At 42.5% G+C, this 27,201-nt stretch overlaps 2 protein-coding genes across 3 annotated transcripts; one reads left to right on the top strand and one right to left on the bottom strand.

Annotated features, from left to right (window-relative positions):
• Nucleotides 1–9,046: 9,046 nt before the first annotated feature.
• Nucleotides 9,047–12,055, bottom strand: LOC308111997 (histone H2A.V). Its single transcript, XM_080467163.1, has 6 exons — nucleotides 12,007–12,055; nucleotides 11,533–11,839; nucleotides 10,582–10,659; nucleotides 10,364–10,477; nucleotides 10,148–10,277; nucleotides 9,047–10,006 (listed from the first exon to the last, which is right to left on the bottom strand). Exons 2-6 carry the CDS (start codon nucleotides 11,533–11,535, stop codon nucleotides 9,945–9,947), a joined length of 387 nt encoding a protein of 128 aa, XP_080323289.1. The 5' UTR covers nucleotides 11,536–11,839; nucleotides 12,007–12,055; the 3' UTR covers nucleotides 9,047–9,944.
• Nucleotides 12,056–12,214: 159 nt separating this feature from the next.
• LOC308111996 (transcriptional regulator protein Pur-beta) lies at nucleotides 12,215–23,012 on the top strand. Of its 2 annotated transcripts, XM_080467162.1 has the most exons (4): nucleotides 12,215–13,253; nucleotides 19,044–19,148; nucleotides 22,443–22,544; nucleotides 22,896–23,012. In XM_080467162.1, exon 1 carries the CDS (start codon nucleotides 12,232–12,234, stop codon nucleotides 13,174–13,176), a length of 945 nt encoding a protein of 314 aa, XP_080323288.1. In that variant the 5' UTR covers nucleotides 12,215–12,231; the 3' UTR covers nucleotides 13,177–13,253; nucleotides 19,044–19,148; nucleotides 22,443–22,544; nucleotides 22,896–23,012. The 2 variants fall into 2 exon arrangements, with proteins under 2 accessions (XP_080323288.1, XP_080323287.1); XM_080467161.1 differs by lacking the exon at nucleotides 19,044–19,148.
• Nucleotides 23,013–27,201: the final 4,189 nt, after the last annotated feature.

The following is a 27,201-nucleotide window of genomic DNA, read 5'->3' on the forward strand; positions in this document are numbered from 1 at the left end:
GTAAGTATGACAAGGTTAGACTGAACAGAGCAACAAGCAAATATATTTCATAGATCTATGCAAATGCATATGTAATAGTTGTAATATGAGTAAGTAATAACGTCAGAGTTATTTCAAATTGAGGAGCAGTTACATTTATTTTATATTATATTTAGTTCCATTTATACTGTCTTACAGTTACATTTGGCCCTTTGAGGGCAGCCATGATGCTGATGTTACGGTGGCCCAGAAGGGCCAACAACACAATACAACAACAAAAGTCGCAACACAACAACAAAAGTCGCAACACAACAACAAAAGCCGCAGCACAACAACAAAAGCTGGAACACAACAACAAAGAGTCGCAACACAACAACAAAAGTCGCAACACAACCACAAAGAGTCGCAACACAACAACAAAAGCCGCAGCACAACAACAAAAGCTGGAACACAACAACAAAGAGTCGCAACACAACAACAAAAGTCGCAACACAACCACAAAGAGTCGCAACACAACAAATAAAGCCACAACACAACAACAAAAGCTGCAACACAACAACAAAAGCTGGAACACAACAACAAAGAGTCGCTACACAACAACAAAAGTCGCAACACAACCACAAAGAGTCGCAACACAATAACAAAGAGCCACAACACAACAACAAAGAGTCGCTACACAACAACAAAAGCCACAACACAACAACAAAAGCTGCAACACAACAACAAAAGCCGCAACACAACAACAAAAGCTGGAACACAACAACAAAGAGTCGCAACACAACAACAAAAGCCGCAACACAACAACAAAGAGTCGCAACACAAAAACTAAAGCCGCAACACAACAACAAAGAGTCGCAACACAACAACAAAAGCCACAACACAACAACAAAGACCCACAACACAACAACAAAAGCCACAACACAACAACAAAGAGCCACAACACAACAAAAGCCGCAACACAAAAACAAAAGTTGCAACACAACCACAAAGAGTCGCAACACAACAAATAAAGCCACAACACAACAACAAAAGCTGCAACACAACAACAAAGAGTCGCAACACAACAACAAAAGCCGCAGCACAACAACAAAGAGTCGCAACACAACAACAAAAGTTGCAACACAACCACAAAGAGTCGCAACACAACAAATAAAGCCGCAACACAACAACAAAAGCTGCAACACAACAACAAAAGCTGGAACACAACAACAAAGAGTCGCAACACAACAACAAAAGTTGCAACACAACCACAAAGAGTCGCAACACAACAAATAAAGCCGCAACACAAAAACAAAAGTTGCAACACAACCACAAAGAGTCACAACACAACAAATAAAGCCACAACACAACAACAAAAGCTGCAACACAACAACAAAGAGTCGCAACACAACAACAAAAGCCGCAACACAACAACAAAAGCTGGAACACAACAACAAAGAGTCGCAACACAACAACAAAAGCCGCAACACAACAACAAAGAGTCGCAACACAAAAACAAAAGCCGCAACACAACAACAAAGAGTCGCAACACAACAACAAAAGCCACAACACAACAAAGAGTCGCAACACAACAACAGAAGCCACAACACAACAACAAAGAGTCGCAACACAACAACAAAAGCTGCAACACAACAACAAAAGCCGCAACACAACAACAATGAGTCGCAACACAACAACAAAAGCCACAACACAACCACAAAGAGTCGCAACACAACAACAAAAGCCGCAACACAACAACAAAAGCCACAAAACAACAACAAAGAGTCGCAACACAACAACAAAATCCACAACACAACAACAAAAGCCGCAACACAACAACAAAAGCCACAAAACAACAACAAAGAGTCGCAACACAACAACAAAAGACACAACACAACAACAAAAGCTGCAACACAACAACAAAGAGTCGCAACACAACAACAAAAGCCGCAACACAACACCAAAGAGTCGCAACACAACAACAAAAGCCGCAACACAACAACAAAAGCCACAACACAACAACAAAGAGTCACAACACAACAACAAAAGCCACAACACAACCACAAAGAGTCGCAACACAACAACAAAAGCCACAACACAACAACAAAGAGTCGCAACACAACAACAAAAGCCACAACATAACAACAAAGAGCCGACTAAAGGTGTGCCCTAGATAGCATCGATTCACAATACTTTTTTGATCTTGTCATATATAAATGACATGTTTACAAAATGAATATCACAATTGACATAAGCAGATGTGCACTGTTGGTCTAGTGCAGGGGTGTCCAGCTCGGGTCCTGGAGGGCCGCTGTCCTGCAGGTTTTAGTTCTCTCCCTGCTTCAGCTTACCTGAATCTAATGACCATGTCATCACCAAGGTTGTGAAAAAGCCCAATAAGGAGCCCTTCATCGCAATTAGGTGTGTTTTGCAACTGGGAGAGAGCTACACCCTGCAGGACGCCGGCCCTCCAGGACCCAGTTTGGACCCCCCTGCTCTAAATGATTCTTGTGGTCGTCTATATAAGCTGAGTAAAGCCAAGTCTTTGGAGACGGTCTCACAAACCTTGGAGGTCTTCCACATGTTAATAACTCTTGTGATGTTCTCCTTTGTCCTGTGACCATTGTGACAAACAAACTTGGGCCGTTTTCCAATTCTTAGAGCGCCAGTGTGTACTCGCCTACGTCATGAGTAACTACTCGCAGGGCGTCCTCGGAAGTGCGGAAATGCAAATTTACGAGGACGCATCGATGTTATTGGAGAATTGGAACACGAGCATACTTGATGACATGGTGGCTGTCATGGCTGCATGATGGACCCTGGAAGCTGGGGAGGACGAGGAGGCAACATGCTGCTGTTCTGTGCAACCAGGTCTCGCAAGTGGTCCAATGAGGATGTTTTCTCAATCGAAAAGAAAGAGAAGTCCCTCAGTCCTTTGAAATGCAAAAACAAATCATGAATAAGTTAGTAAAGAAAGCTACAATAACAGAAGGTCACACAACTGCTCATTTTATCAACCAGTAACCTGTGTCAAAATTAAACCTCTTGTAGCTTTTTTCATATTTCTTCATCTGCAATGTCTTCTGTGGATGACGTGAAACTGGACTGTCCTGCAGTGTGGCTGACCAGATCCCTTGACAGAACATATGGGCCGGGGCCACATGTACAATTGACACAGGAATCATTTTCCTGCCAAACTGTATTCGTCTTGCAGTGTCATAAAGTGATAAATTGGCTTGCACACTAACCAATGATAAATGGTTGTGTGTAGTTTGCATTTCAAACATTTCCCAAAAGACTACCTGTTGCATTGTAGACAAGGTTGCGGCTCTCCACAGGCCCATCAATGCTCGTCTTTTTCAGCTTCCTCATCACAAGAGTGAGGAATTCTCTTTTTGGTCCACCTTCCTCAAATCTGTCTTCATCATCAGAAAGCTTTACCAGGAGGTCCTTTTCCTCAGAGAATGTCCCCCTCTTGAATCCTCTGGTGGCCCCTTCCCAGATGTCAGACCCGCAAATGGTAAATCTGCTCACGGCATGGCGGTTGATCTGGAGAGACAGATTTGCAATGATTTCCGACACAGAGTGCTCTTGCACCCTACAATGTGTTCTATTATAACCATGTTACTTAATACAGTTAACATGTGTGACAGCAAATTTAATTAATCAGAAAAACAACAGCACTGATAAGGATAACCATTCTCTTACTCTGTGTCTTTTTCCACATCGCAGCTGTCTTCATGACTGTACAAGTCCTCTTGACTACAGCAGGCGCATATAGTTCAGTGTATTTGCTGTGAAATGAATAAATATATATTGTTGGTATTTCTATATCAGTTATTATATTGTAAATCTGGAGATGAATAATACCTACAGCACGCAGTTTCCACTGCACATGTTGATGTTTGTGGGCCCACTTCTGAGTCAGAAAGTAAGATCTGCCACACAAACAAATATGGGTTAGAGAGGCGAGTTGCAATAATAAATGATGCTATCAGATGTCTCATTTAGAAGGTAATGCACTATTATGAAGTAAAAGAAGATTACATGGATCTCTAGGTCAGTGTGTCACACATCACTTACAGTAAACGTAGTCTAGGACAAATTAATTATGTGAGAATATTTTCAAACAAAACTATATGTTTACACCAGAAAATATTGTAAGGAAGACATATATTACCGCCTCAGAATCAATACAGGATTGTCTATCACCAGCACGGGTGCTGTTTAAAGTAGGTTCCCATATCTGGAAGGTAAAAAACAAGTATGGGTTAAAAACTGCAGCACCATTTGACTGGAGGAATTATTTTTCAAAATGTTATTGTGATCATAATTACAAAAATCATGATTATTGGGCTAGACCAAACATCTGTGCAACATGACAATATTAATGTAAAAATTTTATTTTGACATACATCTCAAAAATATATTGTGTCCCCAGCAGCTTCAAAATAGGAGTTTTTATTGCAATTATTATAAGCATATCATATCAAGCATATCATAAACCTACAAATGTACAAGATGGTAGATGTTACACTCACCACTGTGTCAGCTGAATTGAATTCTGCTGCACTTCTGCTCGTAATGGCCACCTCTGAGTCTGAACTTGAGTTTGGATCCTGAGCTGTGAAACATAAAATCAGACATAATAAGACTATAATGTAGAGATACTTATTAATGCAAGAAAGCTTTGTTTGGTAATTGAATTCAGAATCACTTACAGTGCATGAGAAAATCTTCAGCTGTACAAATGTACAGTGTCATGTGCTGTTATGCCTTCCCCACTGCCTCCTTATAGCATTTCAAAGTGAAGGGCATTTCAGTTCCTGGTATATCAATGATTTTTGTACCATCAGGGTAGAGAAAAAAGTACGGCCCGTTTTGCAAATTTTGATTGAAGTCTTTCAGTTTTTGGACAGCAGCTTTGTGCAACTCTTCTGCATCCTGCTCTGGTTTCACAACGAGCGGTAGAGCTGTTCCTCTGACAGGCTTTAGCACTCCATCCTTCAGATGCATAAGAGCAACTGAAATCTAAAGAAGAAAAATTAAGGCTACTGTTAATAGGTTAACTGACACAGTGCAAATAAATGACAGAATGAAGTATAACTAGGTAGGCCTGTCATAGCAACAAATATTGTTAAAAGACATATTGTCCTAGAAATTATTGTGATAAAGGATGTTATTGTTACCCAGTCTCTTTGGTAGAGAAAGAGAGGCAAGGAAAACAAACTGACATACAAATGGTAATACATTACATTGAAGCCAGCAAAATAATTAAATAAATTTTCAGATATTGTAAAATTAATAGGTATATTGATTATTGTGACAGGCCTAACTAAAACAAAATGATTGCCTACATCAGAAAAGACAGGTTAGCTTTACGCTGTTTGTCTGTTGTGCCTTTTTCTTTTTAAAGCATGACTGTCTCTCCTTCTCTTTTAAAGTACGGAAAAGTTAGAATGCCTCCACTGCACCCTTCTCCTCCTGCTGCTGCTGTGCTTCCTTCTTCAGAGACAAAATAAACATCATAAAGAGAGGACAAAGATCACTGATAGTCCTGTTGTTTAGACATCCTGTATTGTAGTCTATATTCACATAGAATTACTATGGACGGACGGATGGACGGACGGACGGATGGATGGACGGACGGACGGACAGACAGACTTGAAAAATGTCCTCCACTTGTGCCAGGCTTGTCATCATGATGTAAGAATTTGATGTCCTTGCCACACAAACTGCAAAATGCAGTTTGTGAACCCAGGCCAGATCCACAAAAAGGACAGTAAATTGTACTGTGTAAATAAAAAGAATATATCATTAAGCAGGCACTCACAATGATGGCACTTCCTAGATGTATATTTACCAGATCATAGCTACTTGCTAACATGGATGGTAAGGTGAGGGCAGAAAAAAATAGACCTTTGCTGACCTAAAATAATTGGGAGGGTATATTGATAAAAATAAAAGATTGTTTACTAGTATGCTATTTGTCTTTTATTACTTTGTGGTAAATGGAAGTAATGTAGAATTAATTGGTTATAATGTAAAGTGAGAGAGCATTGATCCTTAATAATTCTTTAAATCATTATTTGTGAATCAAAGCTTTTAAATGTGCACTGTTTTTGTAAGAGTGGCAATAAAATATTTCAATTCAAGTCCATTAACTTGTGCTTCATTAAATTTCAACACAGTGATCAACATTGCTGATATCTGAAAACACCTAACGACATTAATCATGCAGCAGGACTTTACTTACATCTCATTAAACTCTCCGTAATGTCAGAAAATGTTGTCCCCCGGAAACAAAACCTGTTCTCCGACCCCAAGTCCGTAAGAAAAGATGGTCCCCCGGAAAAAAAGACTGCTCTCCGACTGCTGCGTCCTTCAGTTGTGGCCTTTGTTGTTAAGTTGCGACTCTTTGTTGTTGTGTTGTGGGTCTTTGTTGTTGTGTTGTGGCTTTTGTTGTTGTGTTGCGACTCTTTGTTGTTGTGTTGCGACTCTTTGTTGTTGTGTTGTGACTCTTTGTTGATGTGTTGTGGCTTTTGTTGTTGTGTTGTGGCTCTTTGTTGTTGTGTTGTGGCTTTTGTTGTTGTGTTGTGGCTTTTGTTGTTGTGTTGTGGCTTTTGTTGTTGTTGTGTTGTGGCTTTTGTTGTTGTGTTGTGACTCTTTGTTGATGTGTTGTGGATTTTGTTGTTGTGTTGTGGCTCTTTGTTGTTGTGTTGTGGCTTTTGTAGTTGTGTTGTGGCTTTTGTTGTTGTGTTGTGGCTCTTTGTTGTTGTGTTGCGGCTTTTGTTGTTGTGTTGCGGCTTTTGTTGGTGTGTTGTGTTGTTGGCCCTTCTGCGCAACAGTAGGGCGGCATTCTGAAAACTACAGCGAACACGGAGCCCCAGAGTGGTTATAGAGAAAAAAAAAGTAAAATATGCGTGGGAACGATGTAGTAAGTCACTCCCTGAAGTTAATAATACGAGGGAACAGGATTATTTAATCTGCGTTCGCGGAGCCGCGGCTCTTGAGATGCTGCAGAGCTCCTCCTGTCAGTCAGCTACGTCAGATATAATTTAGAAGCAGTTTTCCATTGTGGTTTATTTTTCACACTTTTCATGGTGACATTATTCTAACTAACGTCACGTCCAGGTCTTGTTTCACGTTCTGACCGCAGGCTGAGGAGCTGCAGCCGCTGAGCAAGGCAGTGTGAGGCTGCAGGGGGCGCTCCGCTCCAATATTATTTTCTAACCCACAGAACTTCTTTATAGTGAATACTTTGGGTTCATCAGCAACTAAAAAACAAACTACATAATACTGTAAATGAAAGCTTGGAGTTTATAGGAATAAAATGAGCCTTTTAACGGCTTCATGTGAAAGAGAACTTTAATCAGTGTGTTTATGGAGGTTACCATGGAAACAGTTTTAGAGCAGCGTTCTATCATTCTACACCTCCATTCTTCTCCATGTTGAAGCGTTTGATTCAGACACATCCAGGAATAAAGTGAAAGGAGCAGAAATTCAATATGTAATGCTGAAGTATTGAAAAATAAGACCCAAACTCATTCACATTATTATTATTATTATTTTTCTCTATGGCTTTGGACTAAAGCAAGACAGATGTGAAAAAACAACAGTAGAGCGACAAAGAGAAACAATGTTTTCATCTGAGGTTCAGGTCAGACTAGATGGAGCGACCCGGACTACACTGGTGTGACAGTCCATCTCCTGGTTCCTGTATGAGCGCTTGTGTTGGTGAAATTAATGATGTACGACGTTTTGGAGTGACGCAATGACGTGTCTCTCACTTGGCGCCGTTAACAGTGGAGAAAGAACCGGTTCTTTGGCGGTGCTCATTTAAGAACTAGAACCTGGTTCCTTTTGGTGGAAAAGCTCAATAAGAGAGTCCATGATTTATCAAATGTTCAATTACTGTGGTCCTGATTTCATCAGAGACCGCAAGTCTTGGTCTTCCTCTCCTGGCTGCTCTTCTCTCTCTAACAACTTCACCCGCTGCTCTTTGATCCATACTTGCACAGGAAACAGAATCAGAAGCCACTCCTTTTGTGTGTATGCTTTCGAATGAAGCCAAACGCAGATCACCTCAATCAGTCAAAACTACAATCAGCTGTTTGGAATTGCATCTTCTTTAATTAATTTTTATTGTTAATATTTTGACATAATTTTCAATAAATTTCAATGTGGCTGCAGCAGAAATGCCCCATGTTCATTCAGTTCTGAGTGTGTTTTTAACTGTTTTGAACAAAGTGTTAGCATTTGAAAAATGTGCTGTTAAAGCATAGTGTTTTGCAGGTGTGAACTAGTGAATGCAAATAGAGTTTATCTATTTCGGTGATTGTTGTCACTGATTGCTTATCGTCTGAAAGCAATGAAAAGTGAGACACAGTTTAGCCATGTGGATTCATGTTTTACTCTTGACTGCGTGATGAGTTTTCGCAGCGGTAAAGGCTCTTGTGTTGCTGGTGAAGCAGCAGTAGCACAGTGTGGGTGAATTTAGAAAAATATGAAGAGGCCTGCAGTGTTGCAGATCGTTTTTTCAATTTTAGACAGCCCAAAAAAAGAAAACAAAGTCATATAAGTGATGCAAACAAAAGTTTTACATATATTTTGTACCAGAAGACAGTTAAAATTGGATTTCCTTTTCTTAGATTTTCCACATGTGCCTTGTTGCATTGAAACTAACATTTGGAGTTGTGGTTGTTTAAAATGGTTGTGCCGTCATTCTACTGCTCTGGACCACTTGTCATCAAAATGTACTGTTAAAACCTAAGATGACTTCACTGATTGTGTTACTTTAAAAGAGACAATTTCTCCCTGTTTGTTTATAGGCATCCTCAACATTCAGATTGTACCCGTGTAAAAGAAGAGCACAAATAATGATGGCCAGTGGCTCCCTCTGCTGGCACAAGTGGATAACCACTAAAATAAAGCCACCAAATTTAAAAAAAATAAAATAAATCCAACTGTAAATGCTTGGTGTACGTGTTGTCATTTTCTCATCAATATAAACGCTGTATGCTGTTGGAGGTTCAAATCATTGTACATATTTAAGGCTACAAGCCAAAGTTTCAAAGCAAGTCAAGGAGATTGTGCCAAGGGTATTTATTCAAAGATAAAATATGCAAAGCCATTTCCCTGAACATAACAGCTTTCAAAAAAGGGCTCAAATATGTCACGATGTTTTATGCAGGGACATGTCACATACTTCCACACTGTGAGAAAAGGTAAGAACGGGTGAATTTCTTATCGGCTGCGAGTCTCATCTGGGTACAGAAGATATACCTGGGAATGGTGTGGCTGATAAATGGCAGGTTACTTGTTCCATGGAGGCGAAACAAAGCATCCCGTAGGATGAACCGACCAAAGCAACACAGCATTTCAGGTTTTGCTTGTTGTTCTTCTTGTCTCAACTGTTGTAAACATGAACACAAAACACTGCAGCCCAGTTGCAGGAAAAGGTTATGACATTTGGTTGTGGTGTAAAAAAGTCACGGTTTAATACATCACCATTCTTGTGCAGTTGAACAAATTACAGTACATCCGAAGATAACAGAACAATCAGAAGCACCATCTCACATTTAGCTGTGGTTAACTTGTTTGAGTCCCCAAAAGTCATCTTTAAAAACACGTTATAGTAAATATTGTAACTTCAAGAAAATAACCACAAAACAAGTGTTTTTATATAAAAAATGTTTTTAACAATTTCTTTTTTCAGTATAAAACATTACAGAGTCCCAGGCCAATCAAACAAATTCAAATAATCATGAACTCCCCAGTCAAACGTTCTACAATAACATACAAAGGGTTTTCTGTCGTTATGGGCTTTGCTGTACGATTTTTTTTTCTAGTTATGGGAAAATATAACAAGACAAAGTCTAACAATCACTCTTCGTTTGCTATAATATTAATATTAAAAAAGAACAAGTGTGAACTCCTGGTCCGGTCAAAGCCCAATCCCCCGAAACTTCTGGTCAGCGTTGCATCTATGCAGTCTTCTGCTGGCCCTTCTTCCCGATGAGGGATTTGTGGATGTGAGGAATGACACCTGGAAACAACAATCATAAGTGAGATCAAACCATTTCCAAAGAAAGAAAGTCTAAAATGCTACTGCTGCTATACAAAGAGAAAGTAAGAAAGAACAACAAATAAAAAGAGCGAGAGACTAAATAGAAATATGCCAGCTCACCTCCTCCAGCGATTGTTGCCTTGATAAGAGAATCCAACTCCTCGTCACCACGAATGGCCAGCTGCAAGTGACGAGGGGTGATACGCTTCACCTTCAAGTCTTTAGAGGCATTACCCGCCAACTCTAGTACCTGAGAGCCAAAACAAAGACGGGACCATGAGCACAGACAGACGATTGAAACCGTGCTCCACCCCAAAAACAAGGAACGGGCCTCACTTCAGCAGTGAGGTACTCAAGGATGGCAGCACTGTACACAGCTGCCGTGGCTCCTACGCGGCCGTGGCTGGTTGTGCGGGTCTTCAAGTGTCTGTGGATTCGACCCACCGGGAACTGGCAGGAAACAGGCAGGCTTATTACAAATCACAAACTGAAAACTACTTACAGCAGCAGCAAAGCCACAACTTCAAGTGTGAGGACAGAAGAGAAACGAGTACCTGCAGTCCAGCCCTTTGAGAGCGAGACACTGCTTTCGCCTTTGCTTTGCCGCTGTCTTTTCCTGCTTTGCCTCCAGCCTGGATTGAGTCATAACAAGAAACATACTGTAAGGACAATATAGGTGCATGAAAGCAAGATGAATATGTGTAGTTTGGATTGTCAGCAACAATTAACCAGTAAAGATAAGACACTGTTTCCCCACACAAGTCAACAACAAGTCTCATTGACGTGGTTAGGGATGATCAAATAAAGGGAGGGTACAAAGGGGCTGCGTCGCTTTCCCGCCAATCACGAATAAAACACAACAAACCGGCCGCAGTGGCCGAGGTGGTCATCTTTAACCACACGAACCGGACCAGTTAAACTCAACCCCTCAATGGAAACACACACAGAAAAACCAGGAGCAGAAAATAAGCAGAGAAGCTGTCAGCGGAACACACCGAAAACAAACCCGCAGCTTTCAAGTTTCCATTCAAATCTCAACCGGAGGGAGGAAAGTTTGAATCACAGCCACTTTCCCATCACACACAAACACGCTTGCGCGCGCTGTCCTACAGGTTATATCTCAACACACAATAAGAAAGACTCGGGATGAGCAAAGCAACCGTTAAACCGACTGTCGCCTGCTGCCGCACCGCCCACCGGTTAAAATTGCACTTTTTTCCCCAAATAAAGTTTACATTTCTAATTAATCAGGTCATCCTTAAAAACATGAGACTGTGGGGAAAATTAATATGATACTCTATCTCCGAGGGAGAAGCTCCAAAAGTCGGACTTTTGACGGAATGCTAACACGTTAGCTGACAGTTAGCTCCTTTTTGGCCACACGCACACACGGATTTTCTCTCCCGGAAATTCAACATTGCACTCTCCACAAGGGCATATAAACAACACCACACCAAAGCCGGGCCTGGAGGAAAATCTTTCCGCCGGAGTCCCTGTGCACGTACCATTTTTCGGTGTCCTGGTTTGATTGTAGAAGTGAGCGGATAGAAACAGTTTGAGCTCCGCGAGCGAAGAAACAATAAACCCCTTCACAAATCTTCTGCATGCGACCCCTCGTGGGAGTCCACACATCCAATCAGAACGCACCTTGCTCCTTCGAATCTGCGTTTGGACCAATCAGAGAACGGCTTGCAGGAACCCTCACCCATCCCCCACCCGAGATTCACACAGCCTGTCTTTGCGCACGGAACCAACAAGTAGGCGGAACTGAATGTGGACTGGAGTGTTCTTCCAGGAACGTCCGTGCCAAAACTGTACAAAGCGCATCACACAGCCAGTTTAACGCCTCAGTTTTAAAACAACATGCACAATTCGCAAATATACAATTTATTAATCCCCACACATGGTATACAATCCGTTGTACCAAAATAAATCCACTAAAAGACACGTATTCAAGTGAATACGAGTTTAATACTGACCCGTAGAGCTGTTGAAGGTTGTAAATACAGCATCTACTCCAGTGTCAACAAAGGGGGCGGCTTCGATTTATTAACAGGCAGGAAAAACGGCCAATGACAACGCACATCATATCTGGTGTTGTGAGTGGCAGCCGCAGCGTCCAATCAGAAGGCGGTGGCAGCGTCCGGGTTCCTCCAGACGGAGGGGTCAGAAATACGCGGAGAGACGGGCTGCTGGTGGCGAAGATGGCGGATGGGGACAGTGGAAGTGAGCGCGGCGGCAGCAGCGGAGGGGGAGGCGGTGGCGGCGGCGGCGGAGGAGGCGGCGGCGGCGGCGGTTTCCAGCACTACCAGCGGGAACCGGAGACGCAGGAGCTGGCGTCGAAGCGGCTGGATATTCAGAATAAACGCTTCTACCTGGACGTAAAGCAGAACGCCAAAGGCCGGTTCATCAAAATCGCCGAGGTCGGCGCCGGTGGCTCTAAAAGTCGGCTGACTCTCTCCATGTCCGTGGCGGCGGAGTTCCGCGACTACCTGGGAGATTTTATAGAGCACTACGCCCAGCTCGGGCCGAGCACCCCGGAGCAGATTGCTCAATCCTCCGGTGGGGATGACACCGGGCCTAGACGGGCCCTGAAGAGCGAGTTCCTGGTGCGGGAGAACCGAAAATACTACCTCGACCTGAAGGAGAACCAGCGGGGTCGGTTTCTCCGAATCCGGCAGACCGTCAACCGAGGCCCCGGTTTTGGAGTCGGGGTAGGTGGCATGCCCGGAGCCGGCCTGCAGGCCGGGCAGACCATCGCCCTCCCGGCCCAGGGCTTGATAGAATTCCGCGACGCCTTGGCCAAGTTGATAGACGACTACGGGGGAGACGAGGAGGAACTGGCCGGAGGCGGTGGAGGAGCCGGCGGCTACAGCGAGCTCCCAGAGGGCACGTCCATCATGGTGGACTCCAAGCGGTTCTTCTTTGACGTTGGATCCAACAAGTACGGAGTTTTCTTGCGGGTGAGCGAAGTGAAACCCAGTTACAGAAACTCTATAACGATCCCCTTCAAGGCGTGGGGCAAGTTCGGGGGCGCATTCAGCCGCTACGCCGAGGAGATGAAGGAGATCCAGGAGCGGCACCGGGATAAGATGTACGAGCGGAGAACCGGAGAGGAGTCCGAGGGCGACGACGTGGATGACGACTGACGGGAGAGGGAAGAGAGAGGTGGCTCACATGTGATGAGGCTGACAACACGATGCAAAGCCTGGAGAGAAACCAGAGAGTGAGAGCAACGACTATTCTGTGCATGACAAAATGAACTTTAAAAATGCTAAAAACAGTGGATTCAAAAGTATATTTGACTGAGAAATTACTGTCTTTATAAGAGAATAATGTTATAAAGTTATTGGTGGCTGTTTAGCTAAATGAGTGCAGACTGCAGTAGTCAGCTCCTGTTTAAGATTCCCCATTGATAAAATAATTATATATAAATATCTATCTATATATCTATCTATCTATCTATATATATATATATATATATATATATATATATATATATAAAATCAGAACCAGCTCCTGGTTGATACCTGATGGTAAGAACTCACCTGGCGCTGACATGTAGTCTGGTAGTCTGTGTGATGAGAATGATGATGATGCTGCTGCGGAAGAGTGAAAAATGTGCTTCAAAACCAACCAGCCAGTGGTGGAGTAGCTCAAAAGTCATTGGCTATGGTTGTTCTGTGGCATAAGTGTGTGTTTTCATCTAAAATTGACTTGGAAATAACAACGATATACAAGAGCAACAAGCCTGAGTGAGTGTGTGTGTGGCATCACAGCCTCACCTAGCCCAGCGAGGTCTCACTCCACCTCCTCCCGTGAAAGGTGATCTGTTACAAGCACAGGGCTAATTTGGAGCCTCTCCAAATAACCCCCCCCCCCAAACACACACACATATTCATTCTGCCCCACACCTTCACTCTTACTCCTGCGCATCTTCCTCCTACCCATCCACATGTTGGTGTCTCAGGTACTGCGAAGTCCCACCTGAAGCCAGTGAAGGTGGTGGTGTTGCTGGTGCTTGTGCCTGTGCATCATCCTCTGAGGTCCCAGGGTCACAGATCTGCTCCTCGAGCAGTCTGGAAACTGATGATGTCTCACGCCATCTAGGGCCCACGTTTGACCCCTGAAGGTCCCTGCAGACTCCCATAAGAACAAGAAGAAAGGTCGGACTGACATCAGCTAGCTGCTGAAAAAAAAATTTTTCTGCAGGAGAGTCCATACTCCGTGAAGAGGCTGTTTATCTTGCAGGCCACGCCCCCTCATGGCAGCCGCACGTCTGTGAAGCTGCGTTTTAACTTTTCAACAGCACAGCGTATTTCTCGCTTCCAATGCTTTCAGAAACACATTTCTCTGAACTGTTTCATTAATAAAAGAGAAAGGAGCTGAGTGATGCGTTCAGGTGCATCACGTAAAGCTGCCCTCCAACACGCTAACGAGCTGCGGGCCTCATACAGTAACGATGTTACAAGCTAAATATGACAGATAGTCACTGGCGAGCTGGAACACACATGCACAGAAGGAGCTGACTGAAGAAAATGACACCATTTTGTTCGGCGGGACTCCAGAGTGGAGAACTTTCTTCTTTTTTTTATGGAGGATGAATCGGCCTTCAGGATGGGTGGGGGTGACGGAGACGGTGAGCTTGGGGTTCCAGCACATGGTCAAGTTTCTGAAAAGCTTAACAATGCGGTGGGAGGGACACAACCTACTACTTCACAGTGCACCATTCAGTTCCTCTAATCTTGAACTCAGACTGTTTACAGTTGCAGCAATATTCAGTCTGATTGTAAGAAGAAATTAGGTGCTTTTGGAAAACTAAAAAATCCCTAGGGTGCTGTACGTAAATAAAGAAAAAAAACTATATATATATATATATATATATATATAGGAAGAGATTTACTTACTAAAACAGATTAAGTATAGATAGAATTATTTTTCCAAAAGAGATATATTGAAATATGTCTTAGAAATATGAGACATTTATTAGATAATGCTGCCTAAAGTGGCTTATTTAAAACACTAAACTTGGATGCAACTGTCCAGGGTGATATTTCATACCTGCTTTGTCATATTTTCCTAACATTTCTTTTCTTCCTTTGAGGAAAATCTTAAGAGTGTACAATTAATTGATAACACAGTATGTTATAGCAATTTCTAGAAAAGTGTAAGCGAACACTCAGCACTCCAGATCACTTTACAGAGCCTCCAATAGTCCTCTCGTTTCAGTTATTAATCCACATTTTTCACATCTATTGGCTTTCCATCCATAGGACACAAACACCTGCCATTTTTTTTGTTTGGTTTGTTGTCTCTTCAGCACTCCTTCTTTTAAAAAGAAAGTGTTTCTGCATGCCTGCTCTCACGCTGAGCTGCCTTGTGTTCTTTTTTTTTTTTTTATATAATTGCTGTAACATGGTATTTATCAGTTTTTGAGAGCAGTTTTCAAATTTTACGTTCTGTACTGCAATAGACAAAGTTTACTCCTCAGCCTGATGATAAATGCTTTAAGCAGAAGTAAAAGTCACAACGTTCCCACGTTTTCAGGGAATTGTCACCGTTCATTGTCCCACTTCCTTTGTTTTGGGTGAAACCTTGTTGAATTTTACCGCCTCCTCCTGTTCCCACTCCACTTACAGACACAAGCAGAGTAATGCCATATAAAAAAATAAATACTAAAACCACCTGGGAGCAATATTTTTTTTTTTTTTTGGGGGGGGGGTTTCTTTCCTATTGATATGAATATGCTATATATGATATTACACATGCGATTGAACTACATCCTTCTTCCTGTACTGTGTTACGTGAAATGGCAGCTGTTTCAGTCGTGTGTTCTGCTGTAATATTCTACCGAGTTCCTTTCAACAAGAAATAAAAAGAAAAAGGTTTTTGCTCAGGAGAGGTGTGATGTTGTTTATCCCAACTAGACTTTAAACGGGTGTCAAACTCATTTCAGTTCAGAATAATGTCGTCTCGAGTGGGACAGACTGATCAAATTTTGGTATAACTTCTCAATTCAAACTTTAAAGTTTTTATTTGTTGTGGCGCAGAGTTTAAGTTTAGTTTTTTTAACCAAATCAAACGGTTACTGAAAATTGCTATTTTCAACAAAAAAACTGTTTTATTATGCTTTCTAGTGCAAAATACAGTAAAATGGCCCAAAAAAAGTCCCAAACCAACCTCTATTACTATTGAAGTTTGGTAGCTGTCCTTCATGGCAGCATCACTGATATCTCAGCTCAGGTTAAGTGTGGTGTCTGCTGCTTTTAAGACATTTTTTAACAAGTCAATGATTTCTGTGGAATTTTTACCATTTGCTTTGTGGTTTGGCGGGCCGGAGTTGGCCCACACATTTATGTTGTACACCCTTTAAAGTGAGTTTTTATGAGGTTGGTTCAGTGGTGGCACTGTTGCTTCAGTGTGAGGTTGTCATGTTATCACTGTGTACCAAAGTCTAAAAACATGCTTTTTGTATTAATTTGTGACTTTCACTGATGGACTAGTGACGTGTCCAAAGTCTTAAATGGTTAAGACCATATAAAGAGGGATTATTTTTGAAGGTGTATGTTGTATATCGACTGATGAAGGTGTTTTTACTACTTTGAATGCGGCAGTTCTTTCAATTTATAACTGATTGCAAGCATGTGTCTGGACTGTTGGAAGAAGCCAGGTACACAGCGATAACATGACAACCTCACACCAAAGCAACAGTGCAAACCACTGGCCCACTGTGCCATCCCATAGAAACTCACTTTAAAGCAGGGGCGTAAAAGATAAGGTCCGTGGGCCAAACCCAGCTCTCCAGAAACTCCAATCTGATCTAGGAAATGACCAAGCAAATGGACAAAAATCCAGCATTGACTTTTTAACAGTTTTATCCAGATTCACACAGTAAAAACAAGCTGCGAAGAATCAAAAGTATGAAACTTTGCCTCTTTCTTGATCAAGCACATTTCTGAGCGGGTGATTGATTCTTTTAATTTGAAATTATGCACTCTGGACATAAAACTAGTGAAAGCAACTGATACTATTATAAAAATACAGAATCATAATATGAATCATAATTACAGCACTTTTTCATATGATAGGATGTATATTAAAACAATGGTGTAAAATAGTGTGGAGATAATGATGTGTCGATTGATTTAGAGGAATCCAATCAGAAACTGATCCAGCTTAGAGTCTTTTGAAAGAGAAAAGTGATTTGGGTCATTTTAATGCTCATAAACACGTTATAGCATAATGCCCGGTTCACACGGCAGGATAATGAGGCCGGTTTTGGCCCTGATTCTTCCTTCCAACAATCTTAAGGACGCTAAGATCATCAAAAGATAATCTCATCTGATAATCCTGCAGTGTGTTAAGACTGCTCTCGTCTGCTCAGAAGGATGTCGGGACCACTCCGATCTCAAATCAGGGATATTCAACATGTTGGATTGTTTTGGCCGAGTTCTCATGGTGCGTGGTGTCCCCCGGGGGGTGACGCGTAGCCAATCAGAAAGCCAGGTGACGTAGTGGCGAGGAAACATGCTCCTGTTGTCTCCACTCCTTTGACCAACGCCTCTTCTTTTCAAAAGGTGTTTTTTCTGATAAAAACACCACAAGCGATCGCCAATGCATCCTCTTCATCCGCCATGTTTGTTGACTCTGGAATGACTCTGGATTTCCCGTCTGATGTGGGGACGTTCACGAGTGAAATCAGTTCATGTGTGGTGTGTTGATGCTGCCGAGTGGCTGCACACCACACACTGTTAAACCTGGGATTATTCATCGCCGTGTGTGTGTGTGTGTGTGTGTGTGTGTGTGTGTGTGTGTGTGTGTGTGTGTGTGTGTGTGTGTGTGTGTGTGTGTGTGTGTGTGTGTGTGTGTGTGTGTGGTCTCTTAGGTTTGGGAAATCTGCCCATAATTTTAAAATCCTGCCGTGTGAATCAAGCATTAGTAACACAATAACTCCATCACTTCCACTTTCTACTGTCAGTTGTGAAATACAATGGTATTTTGATCAGTTTAACACTTTCCAAAACATTTCTGTACATCAATGGTGGTTGATGGTGAATTGTTTCGGTGGGGCTCTTCATCATTCTTCAATTTCAGCCATTAATCTGAGTGTTAACTTAAATACAGTTTGTTTGTAAACCACATTACAACAACCTTTCCTTGTTTAGATTAAGAGAGGCCCCAAATAGTCAAAAACCTTTCAACAGAATTTGTCTTTGTGAACCCAAGCCTTTCCATTTGTAATGACTGAAGTCATATCAGCCATCCGCCTCTGAAAAGAAGTGTGATGTCCACTTCCACTCCATCAAAATTACTCTTTTTGCAACAATCATCCCCAGCATCAGAGACTGCTGTTGTCTGTGAGCAGCCAAAGATGGCGAGTTCAGCCTGCAGTTTGAAATGTCTCTTTTATGCCCTGGAAAACCAGTCAAAAATGTTCTCCATAAAATCCAGCCAGTGAGGGGCAGAACCAAAAGGCACTTAGTGCTGCAGGGCAGGTGAGAGGAAGCCATTGGTCCTGCTTTCACACTGTTAATGTTAACAGAAAAATAGCAGGGAAGAAACGTGTGGTCATCTGAAAGTATGAAGCTGAGGTTTAGGGTTAGACAGGGAGAGACTGTATCTCTATCATGGGTATTCCTTTGCGTCCACAATAAATAGTTTTGGCTTAGAAAATGCATGGATTTTTATGTTATGTCATTTTGTGTTTGTGTGAGAGGGAGTTTGTTTGTCAGTCCACATGTATATGATGTGGCTCTTTGTAGTACCATGGTCATTTTTGTGGCTCTTGGTCTCTGACTGGTAGACCGCCCCTGGTATAAAGGAATGGTTGAAGCAGGTAGGTGTGTACAGAAGTCCCTGGCAAACTCAAGGCTTTTCTGACCTGATTCAGAATTCTAAATGCACTCGCAAAACTATTGTAGGATCTCGCAAAATGGAGCCCCAGAAGGAAAGTGTTGAAAAACAAAACGAAACACTGAGGGGGAATTGGGATGATAATGAGCCCCATTCATTCCAGTGGACTGGTCAGTGGCAAGGTGGAGACATGGAGGAGGATCTGCAACAATCTCTGCTGTCAAGAGCGATTCCTCAAATGGATATTCTGCACACGCAGAGAGATAAGGTGGGTAGAAATGAGTGACGCACCACAGATTTAGGCTCACTTCAACTGTGATAAAACCAGGTTAATGGCACCATGCAGCATGTTTATGCAGTTCCCAAATAAGCCAAAAGATGCTGTCAATAATGATCCCCAAAATAGTTATTGCATTACATTTGAAGCCCTAATTTATTATTTAGGTAAAAAGTCAAAATTTCATTCAAATAGTAAATCATATGAAGACTTTTTTTTCTGAAATAGATATTTATCATTATAACAAAGGTTATTTTGTGGCAAAGCCCCTAGATATAGAGAAACAAACTGATATGGAATACCTATTGCAAATATTTGTTACAAAATTTGACTGACCTCCTGCCAAAAAGGTAGCAATACTGAACAGAACCAAAATATGTGAAACTAATTTGCCTCAAAGCATCTGGACTGTCTACAACATACAGATGGGTGTGTGTAATGTATTTTTTGCCGTGCCATTATATAGTCTAATGAGGCTTTCCCAGCAGCACGGCCCCTATAAAGTTTTGACATGGTGTTTTGGTTTCCCCCTGAAGCATAAGCATATAAACATCCGTAAAGACTTTTAATAAAATATTATCCCATTGCTCTTATGTAATCTTCTTCCTTGTTTCTTCAATGTAATGACGGGCCTGTAGAAATCCATACAAATCGTCAATATTCAAACTGAATTGTCTTTTAGGTTGTGAAAATTGTTCACTGACCCCTTCACTCAAAACGAGCAATATGCTGTTAACCCACTGATTCCCTAAACCTTGCATCCCAATTTCTAGGCACAAAATCCTCCTCAAAAGTTTAATCACATTCTTTAAATGATTTTGAGCTATTACCCTGTTCCACCAAATAAAATACTTAGTGTGGATATTTGATGATTAGTCTAGATATGTTCAGAGGATGGTTTTTACTAATGGACTGTCCGGGTAGTTTATTTTCAAAGCAAAGCTTTAAAGTTTCTCTTTCATCTTTGATGTCTGCAGGGAGAGAAGGCTGTGCCCTCCATCATTACTGATGAGCAGATGGAAAAGTATATAAGCTCTCAAGGTGACCCACTTGCTGTGGTCTCCTTCTGTCATCAAGCACAGTGCAGCACAGAAAAAGTTACCCTCCAACAGAAATTAAGATAAAAAATTGCTGTTTGCAGTACATCACGTAATACCCGGACCAAAGATGGAGGGAAACACTGCAGGTGAAAAGACTCTCAGGAAGGTTGAGCTTGTCTGGCTTCATTTCCACAGTAATGAATATCATCAGGTGAGGACCAGAAATGCTGGTGGAACAAGACTTTCAACAGTGGAAAAAAACCAATACATGTGCCAAGATCTTCTTTCCTGAGGGGGGCAAGTCCACAAATATCTGAACATGGATATTATGAGGATTCTATGGAGGATTTTCTGGAACATGGACATTCACCTCACAGCCACAATAAACACATTTGAGCAAAAATATTGATTGTAGAACAAATTAGAGACGTTTCAACTTTTCAGAGACATCTGAATATTGTGCTTGTTTTTTCATACCATTTAATATTAAAGTAGTGTAACTGAAATTACTGTGGACATCAACTACAAAAATATATTTTTGTTCTCATATTCTATACAGAATGTGCATTTTCAAATAGAGCGAAAATCCAAAAGGTTGAGGGCATCATCCCAAAATATGACAGCAAGTCCAGGGGTATCACATGACTAAAATGCAACCCAAACCAAATTTGAAAAAAGAATCTCAGGGGCAACACGGCAACTCAAATGATCCAGGTGATAGACGTCACCATCGCCTCCTGACTGCTAATGAGATACTCAACCCCGGCATTCAAATGGTTGATTTGACCGGTGAAGAGCATCATGAGAGCCCACAGCCAGAGCTTGAAGAAATGAGTCCAGGAGCTACTGGAGATGTTCTGGGAGTTGATGAGGCTGATACAGTTGTGTGGGAATCAGAAAATGATATGGAAGTTTCAGATTTTGATGGTACTTTTGTGATACGATTACAGAGCTGGGACAATGAGGACATCACACAGGTAACATGATGTAATCAGAAATGTTTATGGGTAATCATACTAAGAGCAAAATTTAATTGAATATTCAAAAAATTAGAATAGCATTGTGAGTTAAGCTCAATTCATTTAGATTCAAATGGATCAGAGAAGAAAGCCATGTGTATTGCATTTTCATGGCACAGTCAAGACTTAGCTTTACAATTATTCTGTGACCAGGCAAATAAAAAACACCTACTGTACTCGTAAGTTCTCCCTGTACCTGCTATAAACTCAGTTTATCCCTTTTTACAAAATATGAACATCATATTACCACAATGATAGCAAATAAATGCTGCTTTAGAAAATTGGAATTCATTACTGTACGTCAAACAGCTGATGAAAACCTGTCAGTTTTCCACAATAAGGTCGAATTTTGATCTGTAAGCCAGTCATGGTGGCCTGTCATGAACTTTGACTTCATCAATGAGTCAGATCATTGTTTGTTTAAAAGGAAAAGGGCATGGCTGATGTAGGCTTGTTTTGTTCTATATATCATTCCAACCTCTGTCTGCACCACAAATGTGCGGGCAGAACAGGTAAGATGAATCACTGCAAGCAGAAATGAACTTCGAACATTTTAAAACTGTTCAAATGTGGTATAGTGAATTTAAAAACAATTTAACTCTATGGTATTTCCACTTTGAGTCACACCATTTCCTCAATCAGATGCTTTGAAAGTAACACCACAGATGAGGATTTAGATTTAGTTATCTGAATTGAAAAACCAAGACAATAAAACACATTTATCAGTGAAATCTGCAATGTACTGACTTCTTAAGATGTTTACTTACTAGAACTATCTTTACATACATACTGTAGTTTAACCATTGTATCAGATTATCTTGGATTTGTCAGCCTAACCTGCTATGGAGTTTGGACCTGAATGCCACTTTGTCTGTGAAGGCATTTCTATAATATTTGTGTGATTGTCAGTTAGGTATGAAAAACACAGTATTTTACTGATGTTGTAAATGTTAGATTTAAGTTTTTGAGAACAAATTGAAAACATGAAGCATTTTATGAACCACAGGTCTGGAGCTTAAAATGATGTGCTTGAGACACATTATGTAATGATTTGTTAAATCATTACATAATGATTTTGTTGATAGTAAACATTTTAGTAGTTACAATGTTTTGGCTGCTTCAGCTCATTTATTGGCCATGGTGTTTTCCTGTTTGTTTTTTGGGGGGGGATTGATTTTGCAGATGTGCTGTTCTAGCAGGAAAATTAACCTGATTTCTTGTTGCAGGATTTGGATCCAACTTCCACCCATCAAACCCAGCTGGCGAATCCGAGAGTCCAAGACTCTAGAGCAGGGGTGTTCAAACTTTTGCAAAGAGGGCCATATTTGGTGAGGTGAAAATGTGTGTGGGCCAACCATTCAGCCTGACATTCTTTGAACCATTAACATTTAAATTAAATGCAAATGAACTATTTCTGTAAGGGTTCCTCTTGTGTGTCTGTCAAATCTGCGTCATTTACCTGTTTGTCGCTTCCTGTTTCATTTTGAAGTCTGTCTCGTCTGTGTCTTTGTTCACTTTCCCTGTCTGTTCTCACTCCCTCTGTGTGTCTGCTTAGTGTTGATCTGTGTCACCTGTCTGCCCTTCCCTTGTGTATTTAAGCCCCTCTTCCTTTTGTCTCAGTGCTCGATCGTCATTGTTGCTTCATCTTCTTGACCCCAGCCTTTTCCTTGTGTTTTCAGTTGTGGACCTCTTTCTGTTTTGGCCGTGTACCGACCCCTGCCTGGACTTGGACTGCCTCTTTGAATGCCAAATGTAAACTTGTCTGCCCTGATTGTTTAATAAACCCTGCAAACTCTAGTCTTTGTCTGCGAGTCTGCTTCTGGGTTCTCCTCGGCCCCTGACCGTACGTTCGAGCCATAAATGAACCCAGTGGACTCAGACCAGATGACCTCCACGCTCACTTCGATGGAATGCCGGATGGCAGACCAGGAGTTTCGCATCGACGCCTGGTTTCAGGAGTTGCATGCCATCACAGAACGGCATGAGAAGGCCATTGTGGCATCTCCCACCAGTTTCTCCGGGGACTCTGGGGACTGCAAGACATTCCTGACCCAGTGCAGTCTCCAGTTTGAGCTCCAGGCGTCCCCCTACCTCACCAATTGGTCCCGGGTGGCCTTCGCCATCTAGCACCTCACCGGGTGGGCCGAGGCGTAGGCCGCAGCCGAGTGGGATCGCCACTCTTCCGTCAGTGACTCCTATCGGGAGTTTTCAGAGACGCTCCTCCAGACCTTCCAGTCCGTTCCACCCGGACGTGAGGCTGCCCGGACCCTCGCTCGTCTCTGCCAGGGGTTGCGATGAGTGAGGGATCACGCTTTGGAATTTCGGACCCTCGCTGCCTAGTCTACCTGGAACCAGGATGCCCTCGTGGACATTTTTTTCAGCGGCCTCTCTGGTTCTGTGAAGGACCAGCGAGCCCCGCTGGAGATCTCGGAGGCGGCAGGACGAACAGGGAGGAGAGCGGCTTTGAGTGCACCGGTCCGGTTCCGTCCGAAGTTCCACGTCCTCTTCCACCTTCTCCGGACTGGGGGCGTTAACCACCTGTCCCCGACCCCTCCAGAGACCTGGACTACGTCCAGCCCATGCAGGTGGGGAGTGCTTGCATCTCTGCCGAGGAGCAGAGCTGCCGTCTCCGTGACCGTCCCTGCCACTGCTGTGGCTGGGGGGGGGGCGCACGCCCTCCAACTGCCCCGAGGAGCCGGTGCAGCGGGGCTGCTATCACCTCTCTCCAGAGGTTCGCGAACGGCGCTTTAGGGAGGAGCCAGCTGGGTCACAGACTCATCACCTGCCCTGAGAGGGGGCAGGGTCGGGGAAACCTCCAGGTGGGACACTTCAGACTCTCTCCAGCCTCTGTGAATCTGTCTCCTGTGAATTTCCCGTCGCCCTAGCTCTACCCGGTCTCAGTCCCAGCTCCCAGGTTCTAGCCCCTGTGAGTCCCAGTCCCGATTCCCAGTCCCCTGAGCCCCAGTCCCTTTGGGGGGGGGGGGGGGGGGGGGGGGTACTGTAAGGGTTCCGCTTGTGTCTCTGTCAAGCAGTGTCTCTGTCAAACTTACCTGTTTGTCGCTTACTGTTTTATTTTGAAGTCTGTCTCGTCTGTGTGTTTGTTCACTTTCCCTTCCTGTTCTCACTCGTTCTGTGTCTGATTAGTGTTGATCTGTGTCACCTGTCTGCCTTCCCTTGTGTATTTAAGCCCATCTTCCTCGTCTTCTTGACCCCAGCCTCTTCCTCGTGTTTTCCCTTGTGGACCTCTTTGTGTTTTGGATTTCACCTTGTACTGACCCCTGCCTGGACTTTGACTGCCTCTTTGAATGCCGAACATAAACTTGTCTGCCCTGATTGTTTAATAAACCCTGCAAACGCCAGTTCGTTGTGCGAGTCTGCGTTTGGGTTGTCCCCGGACCCTGACAATTTCATGAATCTTTTTTTTTTTATTGCAAATGGCATACTTTTATCTTAACACAGAACACAAATCTAAAGTTTATACCAAAATCACTCTGCCTTTCATATTTGAAGACCAAGCACATAAAATGAAGAAAAAGTCTTTGAAACATTTTGATGTTGCAATTTCAACACATTTGACACATTACATTACATTCACTATTAAATTCTCAGAATGAACTTCTAAATTCAAAACATGTGAACAGGAAAATAACACTAACAGTTATATTATTCAGAAGTACAAAACATGGCGGGCCATATGAATCCTTGTATTACTCGTTATCAAAAAGGAGAAAGGCAGTGTTTTTCAATTTTAGACTCCGATCAAAAAAAATTAATAAAAATTCTGACGGAATTTTATTTAAATATTTAATTTGTCTGGATTACAAGACCAGGTTTGAAAAAAACAGAAGACTAAACAAATAACTTGCCTGCAGTAATGCGAAGGATGATACTGAGACCTTCACTTCAGTATATGGGCCAGGTCTGGCTCAAACGCAGTGGTTTGGACTTGCAAGACGTCACGCAGGTGAGAGTCATTTAGTCTCGTCCTCACACGGTTCTTATTTAAGTTCATAAGTGAGAATGTCTTCATGCACAAGTATGTGGAGCCAAACAAGCTCAGCATTTGCTTAGCAAATGTTCGAATCTCTTGGTACCTGCCTTTGTGCAGTTGGCGGAAAAAGTTGACAAGAGGGAGCAGTTGGTGTCGACTGCGACACTCGGCGTGACACTGCAGCTCAATGAGCTCCAGCTGCAGGTGGTCTGGAGCGTCGTCAGGGTCCACGGAGAAAGGAGTGGAAAAAAGCCTGATCTCCTTTTCAATAGCCGCAAAATCCCGAAAGCGCTGTTGAAACTTCTCAGCCAGAGAAGAGAGCTCTGCTGCATACCTCCTCATTTGCTTGCTGATATTGTTCTGTGGAAAACTGGTCATTATTTCCAGTCGCGATGGGAAATGTGTGGCGTTGGGCTGCAGGTGACGAGTGCCTTTGGAAAAGTAGCAGCGGCTCACCACTGCATCTTGACCATGAACGCTCGTGTTCAGCACGTTCAGATGTCTGGTTATGACAACTAAAAATCCCAAATCAGCAAGCCAAACAGGATCTGATTGTTCTCGCGTCAGTTGTCTCTTTTTTTCCAAGAATTGTCTGATTTCTTCTCTAAGAGAGTAGAAGCGCTGCAGTGCGGTACCCCCGACTGAGCCACCTTACATCGTTGTGATACACAACATCTCCGTATTCAGCCTGGATGTTGCGTAGAAACATTTGAAACTGGCGGTGGCACAGGGCTTTGGAGCGAATAGAATTAATGGCCTTAATCACTGGTTTCATCACATGATCATATTCCTGATGTTTGGCACAGAGAACTTGTTGGTGAATAATACAGTGGAGTCCGATAGCTTTACCTCCTTCTATGCTGACTTTGTTACAGACGAAGGTTGCTAATCCACCTCTATCACCAGCCATGGCAGGTGCGCCATCAGTAGTTATCCCTGTGACTTTATTCCACGGTAGTTTCATGTCATTTATGGCAGAACAAACAGAAACAAACAAATCTGTTCCTCTTGTCTGGTCCTTAAGGCTCTGGAGGTCTAGTAGCTCTTCACTGACGTTCATGTCATTGTCCACTCCTCTCGCAAAAATCAGTGACTGTGTCAGATGTGCTTTCATCGCAGGCTAACGAAAAAAAGTCAAACTCTACTCCTTCTACGTCTAATTGTCTCTTAATGTCAGATGAAACATCTTCAATTGTCAGTACCACAGTGTTACAAGCCAGGCAAACATTAGCAAACTCTTGCTTCTTCTCAGGACAACTTTTCTCAACAATTGTCATCACGCAGTCTTTAATGAATTCACCCTCAGTGAAGGCTTTGCAGTGCTTGGCAATCAGTGTTGCCCTCTCATAACTTGCCTTTGTGGCATTTTCATTTGATTTGCTGGCTCTTGTAAAAAAGCACTGCTGTGCCGTTAATGCAGCTTCCAGTTGCTTCAATTTTTCGCCACGTTCGTTCCCAGTTAGCTTGTCGTAGTTTGCGTGTTTCGTCTGGTTGTGCATCTTGATGTTGAACTCTGTGAAAGCACTCACAGTCTCCTGGCAAATTAGGCAGACACAGTTGTTTCGTATTTCGCTGAAAAAAATACTCCAATTTCCACTTGTCTTGAAAGAGATGTCAACTTTCCTTTTTTAATTACTGTCGCCTGGAAAGGGTCACATAATACCCTTTGACCCTTGTGACTAGAGTCAAAGTCTCCCGCAGCCAGAGTGTGTCTACTGACATATTCTGATGGAATATAAAATTTGTTTTTTGTACACTATTTTATACTGTGGTCAACAATACCTGCAGTCGCATTTTATTGATTTTATGACGAGGCTGCAGGCCGCTGGAAATTAGAACACAGGCTGCATTTGGCCCGCGGGCCGGACTTTGGACTTGCCTGCTCTAGAGACTGCCGGCATCAATTCACAGGATAAAAGTTGTTGAAGAACTTTTAGCTGTATTTATGGATAATGGCATCATGAATATGACTCTAAAGATGAACTGTGTTAATA

This window comes from Lipophrys pholis (assembly GCF_963383615.2).
Source record: "Lipophrys pholis genome assembly, chromosome: 7".
Taxonomy (NCBI): Eukaryota; Metazoa; Chordata; class Actinopteri; order Blenniiformes; family Blenniidae; genus Lipophrys; species Lipophrys pholis.